An 18,704-nucleotide genomic window follows, 5' to 3' on the forward strand; every position below is an offset into this window, starting at 1 on the left:
TGTGCACCCTGATTTATGAAATTAAAAGGATTTAAAATTTTAGCAATTTTTTAATTTTCTTATAGTATTAACAATAATATCCGATTAGTGTAATTTTTTTCTCTATGCTCTTAGCTCCATATATGTTTTTGTAAATTAATATAGCTGGTTTTACATATTAGATTGATTGAATGTAGGGTTCAATAACTGGAGGTCCAAATGGTTCGAACTAATATGCTAAATGCAACGTTTGGCATATTAATGAGAATAACAGAACAATATGTACAGTGAGTGAAAAAAAATTTAAATAAAGAACAGAAATATATGTGATGAAAATGAAATAAACCAAATAGAATAGAGGGGGAGGGAGAATAAAATAAGAGTTGACTTTCATCTTAACTGTTTCAATAAATAGCAGGGCCGGATTAACCTATAGGCACAATAGGCACGTGCCTAGGGCCAACGAAATTCAGGGGNAATTTTTTTTAATTAATAAAAATGGCAGGATAAAATTGCCTCCTTATTTGCATTACATTTTAAATTAAAATCAAATATAACTTAGCGTTTGGTTGCTCACAAGCAGCAAAGAATGGTTTTTGAGCAAAAAAAAAGGGGGCGATGTGTGTCAGCCAACCACAAGAGGGGGGCGATGGTTCAGAAAAGGTTGGGAACCACTGATCTAATATATTACTTTTTTGCGATATTTGGATTCAAAATCCATATTAATAAAAATGTTAAAAAAAATATGCAAGAAAATTTTAGCATATATTTTGAAAAGAGGGGAGGAGGGGGGGAAGGAGGAGAGGGCCCAAAAAACGGCTATGCCTAGGGCCTACGAAAGGTATAATCAGGCTCTGATAAATAGATAGAACTAGTTAATAACTTTAACCCATTTAACAACGACTTTATAACAACCAACGGAAATGAAAAAATATAAAATACGATAGAGTAATGATTTAATTTGGAGTTATTAATGTAAAGGCAGTTGTGTCTATAATGAACCTACTAATGAGAATAATGTTTCAAATATCAGTAATAAATTAGTATCACCTTGTAATAAGACCAGTTCCAATCCATGGGTGTATATAGTCATATACATAGGCTTTATCAATATTAACACTACTACTCAATAAAACCTGAAGGAAAAAATATACTTTCATGATTCCATCAAACTATAAAGATAAAAAAATTCACTAGTTTTTACGCATTAGAAAATATTTTCTTAAAAACTTTATAATATTGACAAAAAAACACGTTGCTTAAATTTCTCTACAGCAAATTGTGTGCATGACGAAATAAAACTATTCCCAACAAACAATGAAAAAAAATTTAATAAAGAAATGAAATAGCAATAAGTGCAGCAAAAATATTTCTAATCTACTTAATTCAGTTTATTCCCTCTCTATAAAGAAGTTATATTTTTAATCCATGAATAATAATATTTTTAATCTATGCATATTTAATTTTAGCTACACTCGCTAACTCCATTTAGCTATTTCTACTCAGACCTTAACTATTCTATCTTGAGTGGCGCTGTGGTTTCCCCTTCTTGTATTTAACACTCTTCCTCAGTAGAACGTGAGTTCACATCTTACAGATGCTTACTTGGACCAAGTTTTTCAATGTGATTGTTACTTCTTCGTGTATGTATAAGAGGTAATTTTTTTATACACTCTATAACAAAACAATCGACGCATCAAGAAGGAGTTGTCCGATTGAAACGAAAATTGGTGGATAGGAAGACAATGTACAGTATAGTAAATGATTAAAATTTCAGAACAATTGAATAATCGCCTTCCCATCATATCCAAGACATGCTCGATAGGAGAGAGGTCTGGTAATCTGGCAGGCCAAGGAAGAGTTTGACAAGCTTGCAGACAGTTCATAGCAACTCGTGTCATGTGATCTGGCATTGTCCTGCTGAAAAACCAGCCCAGGGCGCTGCAAAGGGAACGGTAGCAAAACAGGTCTAAGGATGCCGTCGACGTACCGCTGTGCAGTAAGTGTACCTCTAATGACGACCAAAGGGGATCGGCTGTCAAAGGAAATGGCACCCCAGACCATAATGCCTTGTTGAAGGCCGGTATGGCGTGCAATAGTGAAGACAGGATCCTCCCTCTGCCCTGTGCGTCTCCAAACACGTCTTCGATTATCGTCAGGACACAGTTGGAAGCGGGATTCGTCGCTAAAGACTATACGTCCCCAGTCGGCATCATTCCAGCCATATTATCTGTTTCATGCATACAAAATTTCAAAGCAATCGGATGATTGCTTCTTAGTGCGTCGAATTTTTTTGTTATAGAGTGTATTATGACGAGAATCTTAAGTTTTATCATGCATGATGTTTTACTATCAATCCACTTACTAGCAAAAAATAAATGACAAACCTCTACAGTTTCTGGTTTGAAGAAAATAACAAATGTTTTTCTTGAAACAGTAGCTTGGAAAATTCGTTCCTTTTCAAATAAAACGCACAGTCCACATGCAAGATCCAGTACAACTGAAAAAAATTACAATTTACATTTACAGTATGTACCTCCTAAAATAGAACAGATTTTGTGCCATAACTGGAAGCAAACAAATTGGAACGAAACTTGCATATTAAGAATGTCTATATCTAAACACATATTTTCAAGGAGTAACTTAGTCATGCACCACCCGTCCAGGAAAAAAACATGGAATAAGTAGAAAAAAAGGAGAGAAAATGTCCCCTCCCCCGAAATAAACCACTTGTGATTATAGCCAAAATATTCACCACATTTTTATATGGCTTAAAACATGTGATGTTGCATGCCATTTACCAATCCTAGGACGTTAATAGTTTATATTTTTTATTTTATAACCGTCGTTGAACAGACAAATAAATTTTATGGGCTTACGACTACTAATATTGAACTCCGTAGCTTTGTAATTTTGAACCCAATCCAGAAGAAAAGGGAACTCCTGGATCGAGTATTGGGAGAAATTTCCCTTCGTGGAGGATTTTTTGATGGAGCTTATCCTCCTTTGCGTTACATGGACAGGAAGACCACGAGAACCTACCACGGATAGCCTGACGGCAATCTAGGAGACTCTAACCGATGATCCGTCTACCACTGAGGATATTTCACGTCAGCACTGTGGTTCGGTGCAAGCCGGATGCAGAATTCGTATCGACTGAGATTCGAACCCGGTTCGCCTCATTGGAATACGAATGCTCTATCACCACGGCTATGCCAAGTTTCAATCATGAAAGTCTAATTCTGTCACAGGCAGAAAGTGATTCTTATTTGTATATACTGAGCCTTGTTGTGGATATCCTTTCACATTTTACTTGGTAATTGAGGTCATGAGAAAGAGCTTTAAGTCCAATCCTCGAAGATTTTGTAATGTAAATGAAGGCATTCTCTTGCAGGAAAATCTGACTTGTGTCAACAATCCTCTCTTCAAATGCTGATAAACGAGCCTCTAATCTTTTTTTCGTAATCGGTAGACTTCATGCGGTCAGAGGGTAATACCAAGTTAAATTTACCACCATGGCCGAAACCTCCACTCAGTATAACTACTTTAATGCCCTTATACATGACCTAGTAATATACCAAGAAAACGAGATGGATATCTTCAGTAAGACTGTATATGCCAAAGAGTAACAATTTCAATTTGTGGTAGAATTGAAGGTTGTCATCCCTGAAATATGATATATTATTGATCTTAATGTGCACCAAGTTTAAGTAAATGATATGAAACATCACATATCTTATTACCCTGCATCAGCCGACCCACCGGAAATAGTGAAGTTTACCAGCAGGCCGAGAAATTCAAATTTTTGAGTATGCCGGATAATTCGGGGTATATTTTGCGACGAAAAAAAGTAAATTACCCCGCTTAATTCCAATCTCAAATTAAACCACGATAGGGTAGATAGATAGGTACTTTATTTACGTAGCACTAGAGCTGCTCAATAGGCTATATGTGATGGTCTGGGAAACAACCCTGAGGTTGATCCGAAGATTTACCATAACAGTTTTGATCCTCCTCAGAGAGGATGGCTCCTCCGTTTGGGTATGCCGGCTATCTGAGAGCGAATTCGAGCACTTCACGGTAGAACAGTTTAACGAGAATTGATACTACGCGTCCTCAGTCCCTACGCTGGCTGATCAAAGTAGTTGTTAGCTTTTACAGCGATCGTCTTCTTTTATTTCCACTGACATACAGACTGTAAACAAAAAACATTATTAGCAAGAAAAAAAGGAAAATTATTTAGTTGCCTGGCAATCAGCCAGATTTACAATTATTACAATTACAAGAATTGCCAGCCTTGTTAAAACAATTATTTAAACTAACTCCCCATTGATGTCGCAGCATCCTCGTCAACCTCAAGAGGGATGACCAGCTGTATAGGTCGAGTTATAGTATTTCCATCCATCATCTCTTGACACGCATGTTTGAATTTCCCCATCACGTCCCTTAATTAGATTGGTAATTCGGGCCTTCTACCACATGTGTCTGAGTCTAACGTCTTCTTGTAGTAGCACAAGATCTCCTGTACGGATGTTAAAGAAATTGATGAATATTGCGAACTTGGTGATAAGAGCGCAGTTGCAGCAGATATTCTTTGCACTATCTTTTCCAAAATATAGCCAACACATCTTGTTGTTGTCTGTAGAGTTTTGTAAGTCTTGGATTGTTATTCAGATTTGTGGGTATAGTTGTTAATTTTCTACCTGTTAGGAAATGTGCCGTTGTCAAGGCTTCTGTGTTGTCTTCATCTCCCTCTTCACATACAAGGGGTTTGATGTTAAGAGCGGCTTCTGTACCTACAAGTACAGTGGATATATTTTCTTTGTCTAATAGTACCCGACCAAGAGATTTACGAAGGCCCAGGGGATAAAGCACTCGCCTTCCAATGGGGCGAACCAGGTTCGAATCCCAATCGATACGAATTCCGCATCCGGCTTGCACCGACCACAGTGCTGACGGGAAATATCCCCAGTGGTAGACAGATAGTAGGTAAGAGTCCCCTTGCCGTCAGGCTAATCGTGGGATGATCTCGTGGTTTTCCTCTCCAAATGCGGGTTAGTTCCATCAAAAAGACCTCCACGAAAGCAAAAATTCTCCCAATACTTGATCCAGGAGTTCCCTTGTCTTCTGGATAGGGTTCAAAATTACAAGGCTAAGGAGTTGAACATTAGTAGTCGTAAACCGATAAAATTGGGTCCGCTGTTCAACGACGGTTATAAAATAAAATAAAATCCGATTAGGCTCTCCCACCAACCCACTCTGGGTGCGACGAACTTCCAAATTATGCCATTATGAGCGTAAAACTGATGCACTTTAGTAGATGTAAGAGTGTTCCATAGAAGTATTATCTCCTTATTTGCAGAGTGGAAAGTGGCAGCATTGTCACTATAGATAGTATGCGGTAGTCCTCTACGACCCACAAATCTCTGCAATGTTAACAGAAACTCATCCGTCGAAAGATCTGACACAAGTTCGAGATGAGAGGCTCTAGTCGTTGAACAGGTAAACAGTACAATGTAAGCTGTATCTGAAGGATTCAAAGTGCGAATATGTACAGGGCCGGCAAAATCTGATCCTGTGGAGAAAAATGGTGTAACTGGATTAATTCGATCAGCTGGTAGAGAAGCTTCAATTTGAGTGCAGCGAATTGCTTATTAAACAGGATGTAACAGAAATCCTGGTGGAAAAATATTCAAAACATTTCAAACAGGCTTAAAAGGAAAGTAGTAGCCGAATTAAGCCTTGCTACTGGTCGCGACTCCCTTGCTAGGCATTTAGACTTTGTAAGTGTACTCTGTGACTCACTCAAACTTGCTCTGTAATCTTCAGGAACATATGAACTGTACTCACTTGAGTCTGCCCAAAAATTTGTTGGAACGCTACTGTAGCTAGCAACCAAATGGGTCCATAGACATTTTTCTGTCACGTTTTTATTATTTCTTCGTTCTCCTGCCATTTGTTTCCTGGTGTCAATATTGTCTTTTATGCATACCATTAAAAATAAATAGATAAAAAGCTTGAGCTGTCTTTTGGCTATAAATTAGTAATTTTTGTGAACGGTAGTACATTTAAAAGCAACATTTAATTAATCTTATCAAAATTAGCAAGTGGCAATATACTTACTACAAAATAAATAATCGAAACCATAATGAAGTCTTTTAAGGAAACTGAACAGCATACAATAGAAAAAGAGCATCGGTGAACATTGTAGACCTGGTAAAGGTTTGTTGGACGTTTCGTCAAGCTTCAACTGTTTCATCACAGCAGTTATTAGAATAAATGCTGAAACACAAGAGAAAGTGGGAACAATGATGACAAAAATAAGATTAAAGAAATTAATTAAAATTATAAAAAAAGAAGTTAGTAATTAATAAATTTTATTTACTGATTAAATCTGTATACATAAAAGGCAAAGCCCTCACTTATTCTTTCACTCACTCATTACTAATTCTCTCATCTCCGCGTAAGTAAAAAACCTAAAATTTGGAGTATGCATTCTGTATGAGATACGTAAGAAACTAAAAAATTTGTTTCATTGCGATATTTTGTAATTATAGGGGTTATTAGAATAATTAATTGACGATTGCGCTAAATAGCACGTTTTCAACATGGTAGAGGTCTCAAATTTAGATAACGTGTTCTTTACAGGATTAACAGAAAAACTAAAATAATTCATTTGAAATTTTCGGAGTAATTAGTTGGTAATTTACCTCCAATTGAATGTTAATTCTAAATATAAAAATGCCATGAAGATTGAAGTCTCAAATTTATTTTCGTCGTATTCCTTATTAAATAAAGGAAAAAACGAAAAAAATTTCGTTTCGATACGGTATAGTATAATTATCGATAGTATAATTATCGGGATAATTATACTCCAATTGAAAGTTATGCAAAATAGAAGATTGTTACAAGGGAGTTTCAAATTCGTGCTCCTTATAAGAAAAAGGGGAAAACTAAAGACGTTTCTCTTCTATATTTTCTGATTAACGAAGTAATTAGCGTAATTGACAACAATGCTCCAAGACACATTTTTACCAAGCTCAAATTCGAACCATGAGTAGTTAATAGTTATCACATTATAAGTATAAAATGAAAATAGATTGATAATTATTGCGGTAATTTGCCACGTTGACAGTAATACTAAATAAGCGCTTTTCAAGTATTGTTACCAAGTGCTCGGCAAAGAATAGTCGATTCCAGCACTGGTGTCATTAAAACGTGTAAACACGAGTACTTGTAAGATGGTTGACTATATGTAGGACCACGAAACAGTGGGTTTGGAGGAACAGGCCGCTATATCTCCCTATGCCTATTACAGGGCTGCCAATTAGTACGCTTCGCTTTTACAAAACATTTTATTCAGTGATAGACAATATTAAACTAAAACTTTCAGAATTTATGGTTATTTTAGCCATTGGCTATTTTGCATCTGTGTTATATATATCGCACCCCTGAGAGATGAGAGAAAAGTGACAAAAGTCGAAAAACAACATTTCACAAAAATCAACTTAAAGAATACTATAAAACTTATTCTGAAATAGCGCAATTAAGAGATGAGAGACTTTTTTCAGCTTGATGGGACACTTCATACATATTTTTTAACAATATATATATATATACTAGCTGACCAGGCAAACGTTGTTTTGCCATATGAATTATTTCTAGAGTATGAAAATATATCTTATTTATTGTTAGTGCGTGCGTATGTGGTATATGAGTGGAAAAGGCATGGAGCGCTGTGAACGATGACGGAATGGGAAAATAACAACACAACAAATAATAATTTTTTTAATTTATTGTAACTTTTTTTTATAAATTATATATACAACGAATTCTGAAAATATTAGTCAACAATATTAATCTCTTAGTGCAATGGAGTGTACAATATTTTTTGTCATTCCATCTTTAGCTAACACAAATAAACTGGATGGTTTGCCCACTCGAGAGTATGCCACGTATCTGTGCGAAAAACATGGTGTGTTCAAATCTAAGACGCAAACAGACATTGTTTGGCCTTATCATTGCGAATGCCAATCTAATGTGGAACTGAATGCGTTTAAATTGAATTGGCACATCTGTGGGGGCATAATAGGCATAATAGGGATTGGCACATAATAGGGATTCGTGGAAGTAATATACTTTCATCCCGGAATTTGTCATTTAAAATAATGACTTCGATGACGTTGTTCATTAATTTTTTAATGACTAATCGCGTGCCGTTGCACAGCCAAGGTGGGTTCAAATTACGAAGCAAAATAACCGGAGATCCAACTTTGAGTACTAAATTATGCGGTGATATGCCAGGTAAATCCAATGAGTTTAAAAACTCTGTTGGAAAATTTGCAGCTTCAATGGGATCGCAAACTGCATCAACGGATTTGCATGTCACCAAGTTACCTGGCAATAACTGTTGCATCTACAGATTCAATTCGTTGACGTCCACATTTTTTGCTGCTAAAATCACCCTTTCTGCCAGCCACTCATGATGAATGCATTGCGTGTGTACATCGGGAAATATTAGGCTAATGAGAGCATCTTGTGAATCAATGATTGTGCAGAAATCGTCCGGTAATTTAAGCATCCAGTCTCATCCTTAGTAACCTTTCCATCACCGATATCTAACAATTGTTTTGAGAATGTTTCAGCAGATGGATCTTGAAGCATTTGGACGCGCATATTTACTTTTAGTAGAACTTTTTCAACATTACGCCAAAGTGGAGATGATCTCAAGAAAGCATTGATCTCATCAGCGTACATTAAACGCGGAATGACGTGAAGTGTTTGTCTGAAATCACCTGAAAGGAGTAACAGAGTGCCGCCAAATAATTTGTCATTATTTTTTTATATCTTTCAATGTCCTGTTCAACGCCTCAAGCGATTTTTGTGTTCCATAGTGCAATCATCCCAGATGATAATTTTACTGTGTTTTAACACTGTGGCCATAGAAGAAATATTTTTTATGTTGCACACTGCATCTGGGTTGTTTTGAATATTTAGTGGCAGCTTAAATACTGAATGAGCTGTTCTGCCTCCGTCCAATAAAATTGCCGCAATGCCAGATGATGCAACGGCCAACGCGATGCCATTATTTGATCGTATTTCACCGAGAATTAGCGAAGTAATTAATGTTTTGCCAGTTCCACCTGGTGCATCAGGAAAAAAATCCACACTGTCCTGCTGAAACTGCGAGCATAATGCGGTCATAAATGCTCCTTTGTTTCTCATTCATTAGTGGAACATTGCGAGTAACAATCGCTGCCATTTTTATCGTATTGTATTGAAGTTCACGATTCATGTCAGTGTTTAATAAATCAGATGCACTTCGATTTGGCGAAAGCATACCGAAATGACTGAGTGGCAATTTGGCAATAATAATGCAAAGATCCTCAATAACAATCAGTGCTTCATTGTACATAGCATCGCTGAATACTATCGTTAGATCGTTGCAACGTGTGCGATATTGATACCGTATATCATCAGTCATCGAATCTTTGTGATATTCTCATAACGTTTCTATACGGGCCGGGAAACATGTAGCTAATACTATAGCAAATAGTAGACGATTTTGCTTTGCAGTACAGTTCAATGCTGCTTCAGCAAGCATACATTCCCACTGGTTGTCGTCTTCCAGCAAGCCGAGTGCAAAGCATGCATCTTTATACGTTGGATGCTGATTTCCATCGACTTTACATATATCTTGAAATGACAATGAGCCGGTGTAATTAACCAACAACAGTCGAAAATAAAAGCACTCAGTCTGCCTTGGATTGACTGTAAATATTCTCCCCAAGGCGTTTGATTTGAATAAACCGGGACATGCATCAACCGGTGTGCCTTGCTTGTGGGGTGTCCATTTTTTTGAACCCATGTGAAATAGGGTGGTACTTCTGAGTAGAGTAATGTCCGTGCAAAGACGCCAAAAGCATCCGTACGATTACCCAATTCAAAAAATTTGGCGAGTGTAGTTTTTGGTGGATTTATAGCTCGGTCAATCGCTGTCTCGTTCGTGAAATATACGCTCTGACCGTTTTTAAGATGGACGGCTAAATGAATAACGGTTGGATCCCGTTCATTAATTGGGAAACCAAAGATACGCCAAACAGCTTCATTGGAGCTGATGTACCGGCCTATTTGGTACAGCGTTATTTCGTCGTTGTTATTCACTGGAAGAGCAGTCACATTGGTATTTTCAACTCGAAATACTGCTATATCATTGCCTTTATTCACATACTTGCAAATATATTTGATGCTCTTCTTTTAAGGGCATGCATAAGTATTAGAGTTTAATATGACTTGTTGCAACGTGCGTGAATATTATTTTTGATTTATTATGTTTCTATGTCTAGTTTGGATCCGAATACGATTAAATAAAGATATATTTAAAATATACGTTAAATCTGTCCAAAAAATGAAAAAAAAATTAGTTATAAACCTATTCTCATACCTACTGAATATACATATAAAATTTCATCAAAATCGATCCAGCCGTTTAGGAGGAGTTTAACCACTAAAACTGTGACAAGAGATTTTTATATATATAGATATATATATATATATTGTTAAAAAATATGTATGCTTATTCATGAATAAGCAGAATTTAAGGGCTATTTAAACTAATTTGTATAAGCAATATATTGATACAAATATATTTACATTAGAGAATAAGAATATGGAGAAGTTTAAAGTGAAAAGAAAATCAGAATTTCAAATACGATTGCATTGAATAAGTTATCTCAATATTTACCGACGCCAAGCATGTTGATCCACTGTATGCATTGAATTCTCATTTATGGGATATATTTACTTGTTTCAATAAGATTCAGAATGAAATATCCTGATAACTTTTAGAAGAAAAAAAACAGAAATAATTACCGACTACGGAACTGATTTTGAAACAGCTAACAATTACTGAGATTCTGTACATTCTTGAACTTAAATCAAAGGTGAAAAAATTCCTAAGTAAAGATTCTAAATACGTCGATAAAAGATCTTTTGAGGACAATGCAATTTCAGTAAAATTCTTATGAGTACAATTTAAGTTTAGATGTCATTAAAATCCGTACCTTCTTCTATTCACAAGTTACTCTCGAAGTTGATAAAATTTTGAAGAAAAGAAATCTTTGCTAATAAATGTAAAATGCTAGCAACTTACCTTCTTTTTTTCTTTACTGAAAATAAACCATTAAAAAAAATTAGTAATATTTAAAAACAGATTTTTTAATGGAAAAAAATGTAAGTTCACAAAAATAATGTTAAAAATTTAATCTCAGTTTTCACTCATTCTTAGTTTTATTAAGTATTATATTTTAGTAATGAACTATCTGATGTATAAACAAAACTGAGGTTACAATCTCTTTACTCATCTCCGCAAACTTTACCTGAGGCTTCAGTCACGATTTCCACACTATGTTCAACTGCCTGCGTCTGCACTGGGATTTTTTATAAATTTATATCCCAGAACAATTGGACATTTTTTTCATCGAATCTAAGATCTTGTATAAAGAAAGTAAATATTTTTCTACTCGAAGAAAAATCACTGGAAAAATATTCTACAAAAAAAAAAGCTTTTCATTAACAGTTATTTAAATTTTACGTCCGTTTCGGTTCGGTTGGTTAAATCCAAATTTACTGTCAATTAAAATTTACTTGAAAGCCATTATCTGAAAAAATTATCTATTAGAAATACTTTTCCTATGTTAGTAACACAATTAGCATGAAAAGACTAACATTTACTATACAAGCAATAAATAAAAGCAATATGAATCGTAAAAAAATAATTTGTATAAATGATAAAAAATTTAACTTAATAATGTTACTAATTCAACACACAATTTACTGTCAATAAATGTTTGCAGCCTACTTTTAAATTAAATGAATTTTTTTTAAAAATAAATGAAGTTTTTTCTGATTTTATCAGTTCAAAGTCATTTATTTATAATTCTTGATGATAGTCTTTCACCAATAAATACCATTCTGCATCTATTTGACTTTCAATTCTTTCACTAAGAACTGAAAATTTCCACATGCACTTAATCAAAAACATGAGATATAAAAAGAGATGTTGACATATTTTGATCTAAGAAAAAAATTCTATCTGAATCTAGAGACTTCAGTATTATTTACTAGTTTAAAAAATGAATCATTCGTCCTTATTCTGAAGTTTCAGACAATAGTATTTTTAGGGGGATTTTTGCTGTAATCCCCAAATTGGGCAAAACAGTCCCAAATCTCAGCAATTGAGATGTAATATCCTAGTTTTAAATACAAGAAAAATTATCCTAAAAATTTTATCTATTTGTGGTGTTGATGACATACAGAGAAGAAAAAAAAAACACACTCCCATATCTTTTTGTTAGATAACGGTAAACGCTGAATTACTCATTTTGTAATTAACATCAGAAATTTGTTGAAGAATGAGGTTTAGTTAACTTTTTTTACAGAACAATTTTATTACGTTTGATGATATCTAAATTCATAAATATTACTCGATTGTCTACCATTAATGACTCATTTCTTTTAACTTTATTTGTTATTTACATTTAATATTTGTCATGTTAATAGCAAAATATTTCAAAAATTTTGCGAAATTTCCTGAAGTTGGAAATTTTTTTTTTCTCTTTCTTGACTTTGCAAAATCCGTCAACATGACTTTGACAATGTAACCCTTCATTATCATACCTAGTTTCCAGAATATTTAAAAATTCAAGATATTTTTTAGTTTTGCTATTTAAATCTTTATTTTAAAGTCTTTTTTGTTTTATTTACATTATTGATATTCTTATCCCTCATTATGATCCTTTTTTTTTCTTCGTGAAATTAAATAAAGACAATAAAGTTCTTTTATTGTATAATGATACAAATTGAATAATTTGGTCCCGTTTGTCAAAATTATACATACTATTTTTGGACCGAAGGCATTTCCTATAATCTTAATGTTTTAATTTATTGCCATGTTAAATTTATTGCAAGTAACTTTCAACAAAAAATTTATTTTCTATTTTATTTCTAACTAAAATTTCCTTTTCAGAATAATGCTCAATATTTTTTACGTGAATTTGGTTTTTTAAGCATTATTCTAATTTTATGCTTTGAAGTTGCAATTTATTCTCATCATAAATCATAATTATATATCTAGTTCTATTGCATTTTTTAACCAATATTTTCATTATCAGGACCTTAAATTTCAATTTTTGATAGATTTAAAGATATTTGGCGTTTTAATAACAGAGAAAATTCTTCTTTAAACATAATTCTGTTTAGTTGAAAATGAAATGCAGTGGCAGGAGAACAACTAAAATGAGCGCAGTACAGAAAGGTGAATTTATGAAGCACAAAATTTTTACTTTAAATCGTAAAGCCATACATAAAATTTTGCGTACTTGGCAGACTAGCTAGGGAAAAAAGAATTAAAATCTATTCACATCATAAATAGAATTAAATAGCAACACGAAATAAAATATTCGAAATTTAAAAAATATTAACATTTTACAAATTTGAAGAAAAAAATCACTTTTTCCTGAATCTAAAAGTTCAAATTTCTATGAATTAGAGCAACAAAATTTAAAGTTTAAATATTATTTGAATCTATGAACCTATTTGAATCTATTGCACACTGCTTTACAAGTTCATAAAATTTTGAAAATAACAAAAGTTACAAATAAATGTAATTTGCAGCACGAAAAAAATGCTAACAACTTACCAGTTTATCTTTATAATCGAGTAAATTTTAAAACAAAATGTTTTAAATAATTAGAAGAATTACTTAACAGTGCTTTTAATTTTCAAAAATAATGAGGAAAAAGCATCCATTAACGTTTTCACACATTCCGATCTAGCATTTCTATAAAACAGAATTTTTTGTTATCTAAAATCTGATGTATAGGTGAAGTTTTTCTGATTTAATCATCCCTACACTCAGCTGCGCAAACTTTTTTTTGAGGCTTCATTTACGCGTTTTATATATTTTTCAACGAAGTACCCATTGGAATTGTCTTGCAGTCGGCAATTGGGTATTTGCAACTCGATAAGAAGGCGATCACTAATACTTTCTCGTCTAAGTCGTTTATTCACTTAGATTTATGATTTGTTTATGTATTTTATTGTAACATCAATGCATAATAAGTACGTTTATGTTTCACTGGGCTTCTTACCTGTCTTTGTGTTAAGTAAGAAATATATAGTGAAAGAACAGAAATCTTTATGAAAGAATATAATAACACATCGGCTGGTAAGTTTACGGTCTAACATACAGATGGCTCCCTAAATGCAGAATTAGTATTTTGTTTAGCAAGTCCTAACCTTCAAATAAAAGGTGTCAAAATTTTATAACGATCTGCCGATTGGTTTTAAAGTTACAGTGATTTCAATCGAACACCAATTTATATTATTGAAACAATGGATAAAAAAGAATTTCGTGTTCTTATTAAACATTATTATTTAATGGGAAAAAACACGGTAGAAACTAAAGCTTGGCTCGATAAGTGTTATCCGGGTTCTTCACCAGGAAAATCGACCATTATTGACTGGTTTGCTGATTTTAAACATGGTCATACAAATGTTGAAGATGCGCAAAGCTCTGGACGTCCTAAAGTTGTGGTTAATCCGGAAAACATAATAGAAGTCCTCAAAATTGTTATAGAAAACAGCAAAGTGAAGTTGCATGACATAGCTGATACTCTAAATATATCAAAAGAGCGTGTTGGCTTTATTTTGCACGAACATTAGTTTATGAGAAAACTGTTTTCGAAGTGGGTGCCGCGTGTGCTAACAGTTGATAAAAAACAACAACGAATTGATGATTCCGAGAGCTGTTTGACGTTGTGTAAGACGCCCCCTATTCACCCGCACCCACCCTATTCACCAGATTTGGCTCCTAGTGACTTCTATTTGTTTGCAGACTTGAAAAAAATGCTCGCGGGTAAGAGATTCAGCACGAATGAGGTAGTGATTGCCGAAACAAACGCCTATTTTGAAGTCAAAGATTTTTCTTTTTTTAAGAACTTACTTGGAATAGAATTGAAAGAACAATTACTAACATAAACAAATGCCACGTTTCAACAACCAATCAGGAACGAGATACCCACACTACGTCATTAGCAGGTATCCCATTCCACATGCAGAACAATGAAACTTAATTCCTCTGAACATAATTTCGTCTGAATTTTTTAAACAATTTCAGATAGATTGCTTTCTGACATTAAAAACATTCAAGTATCACGTAAAAGCTAAAAGTATGCTAGACCATGGAGGAAACTTTTTATGGTACATTCTATTTTACCTCTATTGGTATTTTGAAATTTAAAGTTGATATAAAATTGATTTCACAGGTAAATCTAAAGTAAACTTGGAGGTTTATATTGTTGAAACTTTTTTTTAAAAATATCGAAATTCAAATAAATTAGGGCATGATTAATTATGATTATTCAGTTGGGAAGTTATCCTATAATAATTTGTACGTATATTGATATTTTTTACAAAAAGTATTTTTCGGAGTAATAAACTTCAAGGTTTTCTCTAGGTTTATCTAAACTATTCAAAAGTTTAAATTAGTTCTGTTAATGTTTTGTAGAAATGGATTAGCTGATCATTACCTTAGCACTTATTATACACTTGATATTTAGAAAACCATAACTTTATTGTTAGTCTGGAACTATAAGATGGTAAAATAATTTTATATGTAAAAAGTGGCTATAGATTATGGAAAAAGATATCCCCTTCTATATTCCCCTAGCTTTGGATATTTTTGTTATTATTAACATTGAGTACAGCTTCATTTACACCGAGTGAAATGTATTTTTTAAACTGTTGTCACAGTCCTTCAATTGTGTGTAAAAACTAAGTTTATTAATGTTTGCATAATAAAAACAAATAATAATTGCTGTTCTATAATTAATGTAATTCGTGTTATAGTTCCTAAATTTTTTAACTTTTAATCTGGATTTAATCATTTTCCTGAAATTATTTAATAAAATAATAGGTTCAGAGTTGAAATAATACTTTTGAGGTTTTTTTTTGGTTAAAGAAACCAGACTTTTGAAAAAGAGAACAGCCTCTTTTTCATTAAAAAGTTGTTTACAATTTTTATTTAAAAACTAGTGGACGTAGTAAACCTGTCTATTTTCAGGCATAAAACAAACGAACCGGGTCATCGAATCCACAATCGGGAGAATCAATGAAAAGCAAAATCAAAGTGTGATTGAATCGAAGAATAAGTGAAACAGTGGATCAACAAATCTATTGCTTAAACAGAGAATCAAAGTATTAACGAATCAGTGATAGTACGCTAATTCCACCATTTTCTTCTTCATTGACTTGTTCATTCGTTTAGTAGTTAATTTATAGACTTAATTATTTACCGATTTTCTGATACGATCATTTAATCATTTGCACACTTATTTGTGATATTGCCATTTCCGATTCATTGGTTTGATCTTAAACTTATGTGCACTTTAAGAACGCCTTTCTGCCTAAGCAAACATCTACTTTTATTCGCCCTTCTCGTTGCTAATATTAAAAGATCCTAATCCCAAGCATAATTTTCTAGAAGAAATTAAAACCCTATGGAATAATTTAAATACTCAATCTATCAAAGCCCATGTTGGTATAGTCGGTAACGAGGAAGCAATCAGCAACCAAACTCTGTCGAATTGATGTGTGCCAAAAAACAGATCAAATCTAATATCAAACAAACTATAATGTACTTATGGAAACAAAACTAGTGGACCAGTGACAGAAGAAGAGAAACCTATAAATTTTTAAGACTGTAATCTAGTTCCAGTTTTTGTTGAAACTAATCCCCCGTCTGTCATGAATAGTTCGGGACTTACAAACAAGATTTCTTCAAAAAATCTGCATTTTGTGGAGCCTTACCTACTGCAAACAAGAACTACAAATTTATATTTGCTGTCATTGACTCTCTCAAGATATTTAGTTGGCTGTATCCCACAAAGTCTACAGAGGATATTGAAGTCATCACCAAATTATTTACTCAGAAATATATTTTTGATAACCCATCTCGAATTATTTCAGACCGTGAATCAGCGTGAACCGTTTACTTCGAAACAATTTATTGTAGTGCTGAACAAATTAAACATGTTCATGTAGCAACTGGTTTACCTAGAGCAAATGATACTCTACTATCATCGCCGTCATCATCTAATTGTCTATAGAAAATCTAAACTAGTAGTACGTCCATGTCAAAGACTTTCAAAAAAATATGAATTCGATATTTCAACGAAACATTAATTACACTCCTTTTGAACTATTATTTTTTGTCACTATGAAGTTAAAACAAGATTTGGGAATCACGACTAAGTTAAGCGCAGAAATTCAAGCTCTGTTTATCAAAGACAGTGAAGATTTACGGAAAGAAGCAAAACAACGAATATTCCAAGTACAAGATGAAAACAGAAGAACTCACAACCTTCGTCGAAAACCACATGCTTCCTTTAAAGTCAATGATTTAGTGGCTATTAAACGCACTTGACGATGACAAGGTCTTATAATTCTAAATATCCAGGAAGATAACTTAGTCCTAGAAGATAACTTAAGTGAAACCCAGTGACACTCATGTCAAAAAAAGTGCCTTTTTTTAAAGCGCCTGTAAATAATAGCAAATTGTGCTGAATTTGTCAAAGACAGAATTAACGGTGCAACGTAATATTGATATTTTTTATCAGAACAAAGGCGTTTAAAGAAATTTTCCTTTTTTTTTTCCTTTACAAATATATTTTTTCTCGTGGAAATTAATACTTATGTTTAATTATCGACATTTCTTTTAAATTTGTCAGATGATGTTAAAATGATATATTTTGAAATCTGTAGACTCATACTCCTTTAGAGTATTTTCTTCGATGACGACGTAGTGAGCTACATTGCTACTGAAACAAATCGATATGCAGAGAGTTTCGTTGAGACTAATGATTTAACACCAAGTTCTCGAGTGAAATTCGAGTTTTGTTTGCCCTAATTCTTTTGATGGGGGTGATAAAAAAGCCTGTGCAAAAATGGTATTGGTCCACAAAGTTACTAATATCAACACCTTATATAGGACAGGTGATGTCAGAAAAGATATATTCTCTTCTGATGAAATTTCGGCATTCTGCAAACAATTCTTCACATGATCCTGCCAAACATCCACAACCGAGATACCGTGGAAAATATACGAAGTCTATAATTATATAAATGAGAAATTTAAAACTGTATATGTGCCTGAAAAGGATATTTCAGTTGACGAATCATCACTGTTGTATAAAGGAAGACTCTGTTTTAAGATGTATCTTCCAAAGAAAAGAGCTAGATTTGGTATAAAATTCTACCAGTTATGTGAGTCGAGCAGTGGCTACATCTGCAATAGTGTTATTTACACCGGCAAAAATACCCCACTCAATTTCAACGCAAACTTAAAGTCAACTACTAATATTGTTTTAACTTTGATACAAGATCTCTTAAATAAAGGATATTGCGTAATATTAGACAATTATTACACTTCTATTGAACTGGCAGAGTACCTTCTGACCAAGAAAACTGATATACACAGTCCAGTCACATTAATGTGACCACCACCTACCTTCGACGTCAAAGTGAAATAGTGTGTAGGTGGCAGCACATTACAGTGTAGTGTATATATTAGATGTCCTAGGGCATCGAAAAGCATTTCAGTCGTTGGCGCAATGCAGAAATGTAGCGATTTATCCGACGTCCAAAAGGGCATGATTATTGGCTTT

The 18,704-nt window shown here is 33.5% G+C and overlaps 2 protein-coding genes across 4 annotated transcripts in view; one reads left to right on the forward strand and one right to left on the reverse strand.

Annotated features, from left to right (window-relative positions):
* LOC107456121 (cytochrome P450 4V2-like) overlaps positions 1-14,179 on the reverse strand; it is a 29,351-nt gene extending 15,172 nt beyond the window's left edge. Inside the window, exons 1-5 of one of the 3 annotated variants that reach the window (XM_071186677.1) lie at positions 13,679-14,179; positions 11,132-11,147; positions 6,103-6,261; positions 2,367-2,479; positions 1,030-1,115 (exon numbers count right to left, since the gene is read on the reverse strand). The gene's annotated coding sequence lies outside the window, so the exon portion shown is untranslated. Of the gene's footprint in view, positions 1-1,029; positions 1,116-2,366; positions 2,480-6,102; positions 6,262-11,131; positions 11,386-13,678 lie in introns of those variants that run through there. The other 2 variants (XM_071186676.1, XM_071186675.1) reach the window with 2 other exon arrangements.
* Positions 14,180-14,373: 194 nt separating this feature from the next.
* LOC139426832 (protein GVQW3-like) lies at positions 14,374-17,464 on the forward strand. The gene is made up of 2 exons (XM_071186930.1): positions 14,374-14,676; positions 17,264-17,464. The coding sequence occupies exons 1-2, from the start codon at positions 14,374-14,376 to the stop codon at positions 17,462-17,464; spliced, it is 504 nt and encodes a 167-aa protein (XP_071043031.1).
* Positions 17,465-18,704: the final 1,240 nt, after the last annotated feature.

This window comes from Parasteatoda tepidariorum, chromosome 10, assembly GCF_043381705.1.
Source record: "Parasteatoda tepidariorum isolate YZ-2023 chromosome 10, CAS_Ptep_4.0, whole genome shotgun sequence".
Lineage (NCBI taxonomy): Eukaryota > Metazoa > Arthropoda > Arachnida > Araneae > Theridiidae > Parasteatoda > Parasteatoda tepidariorum.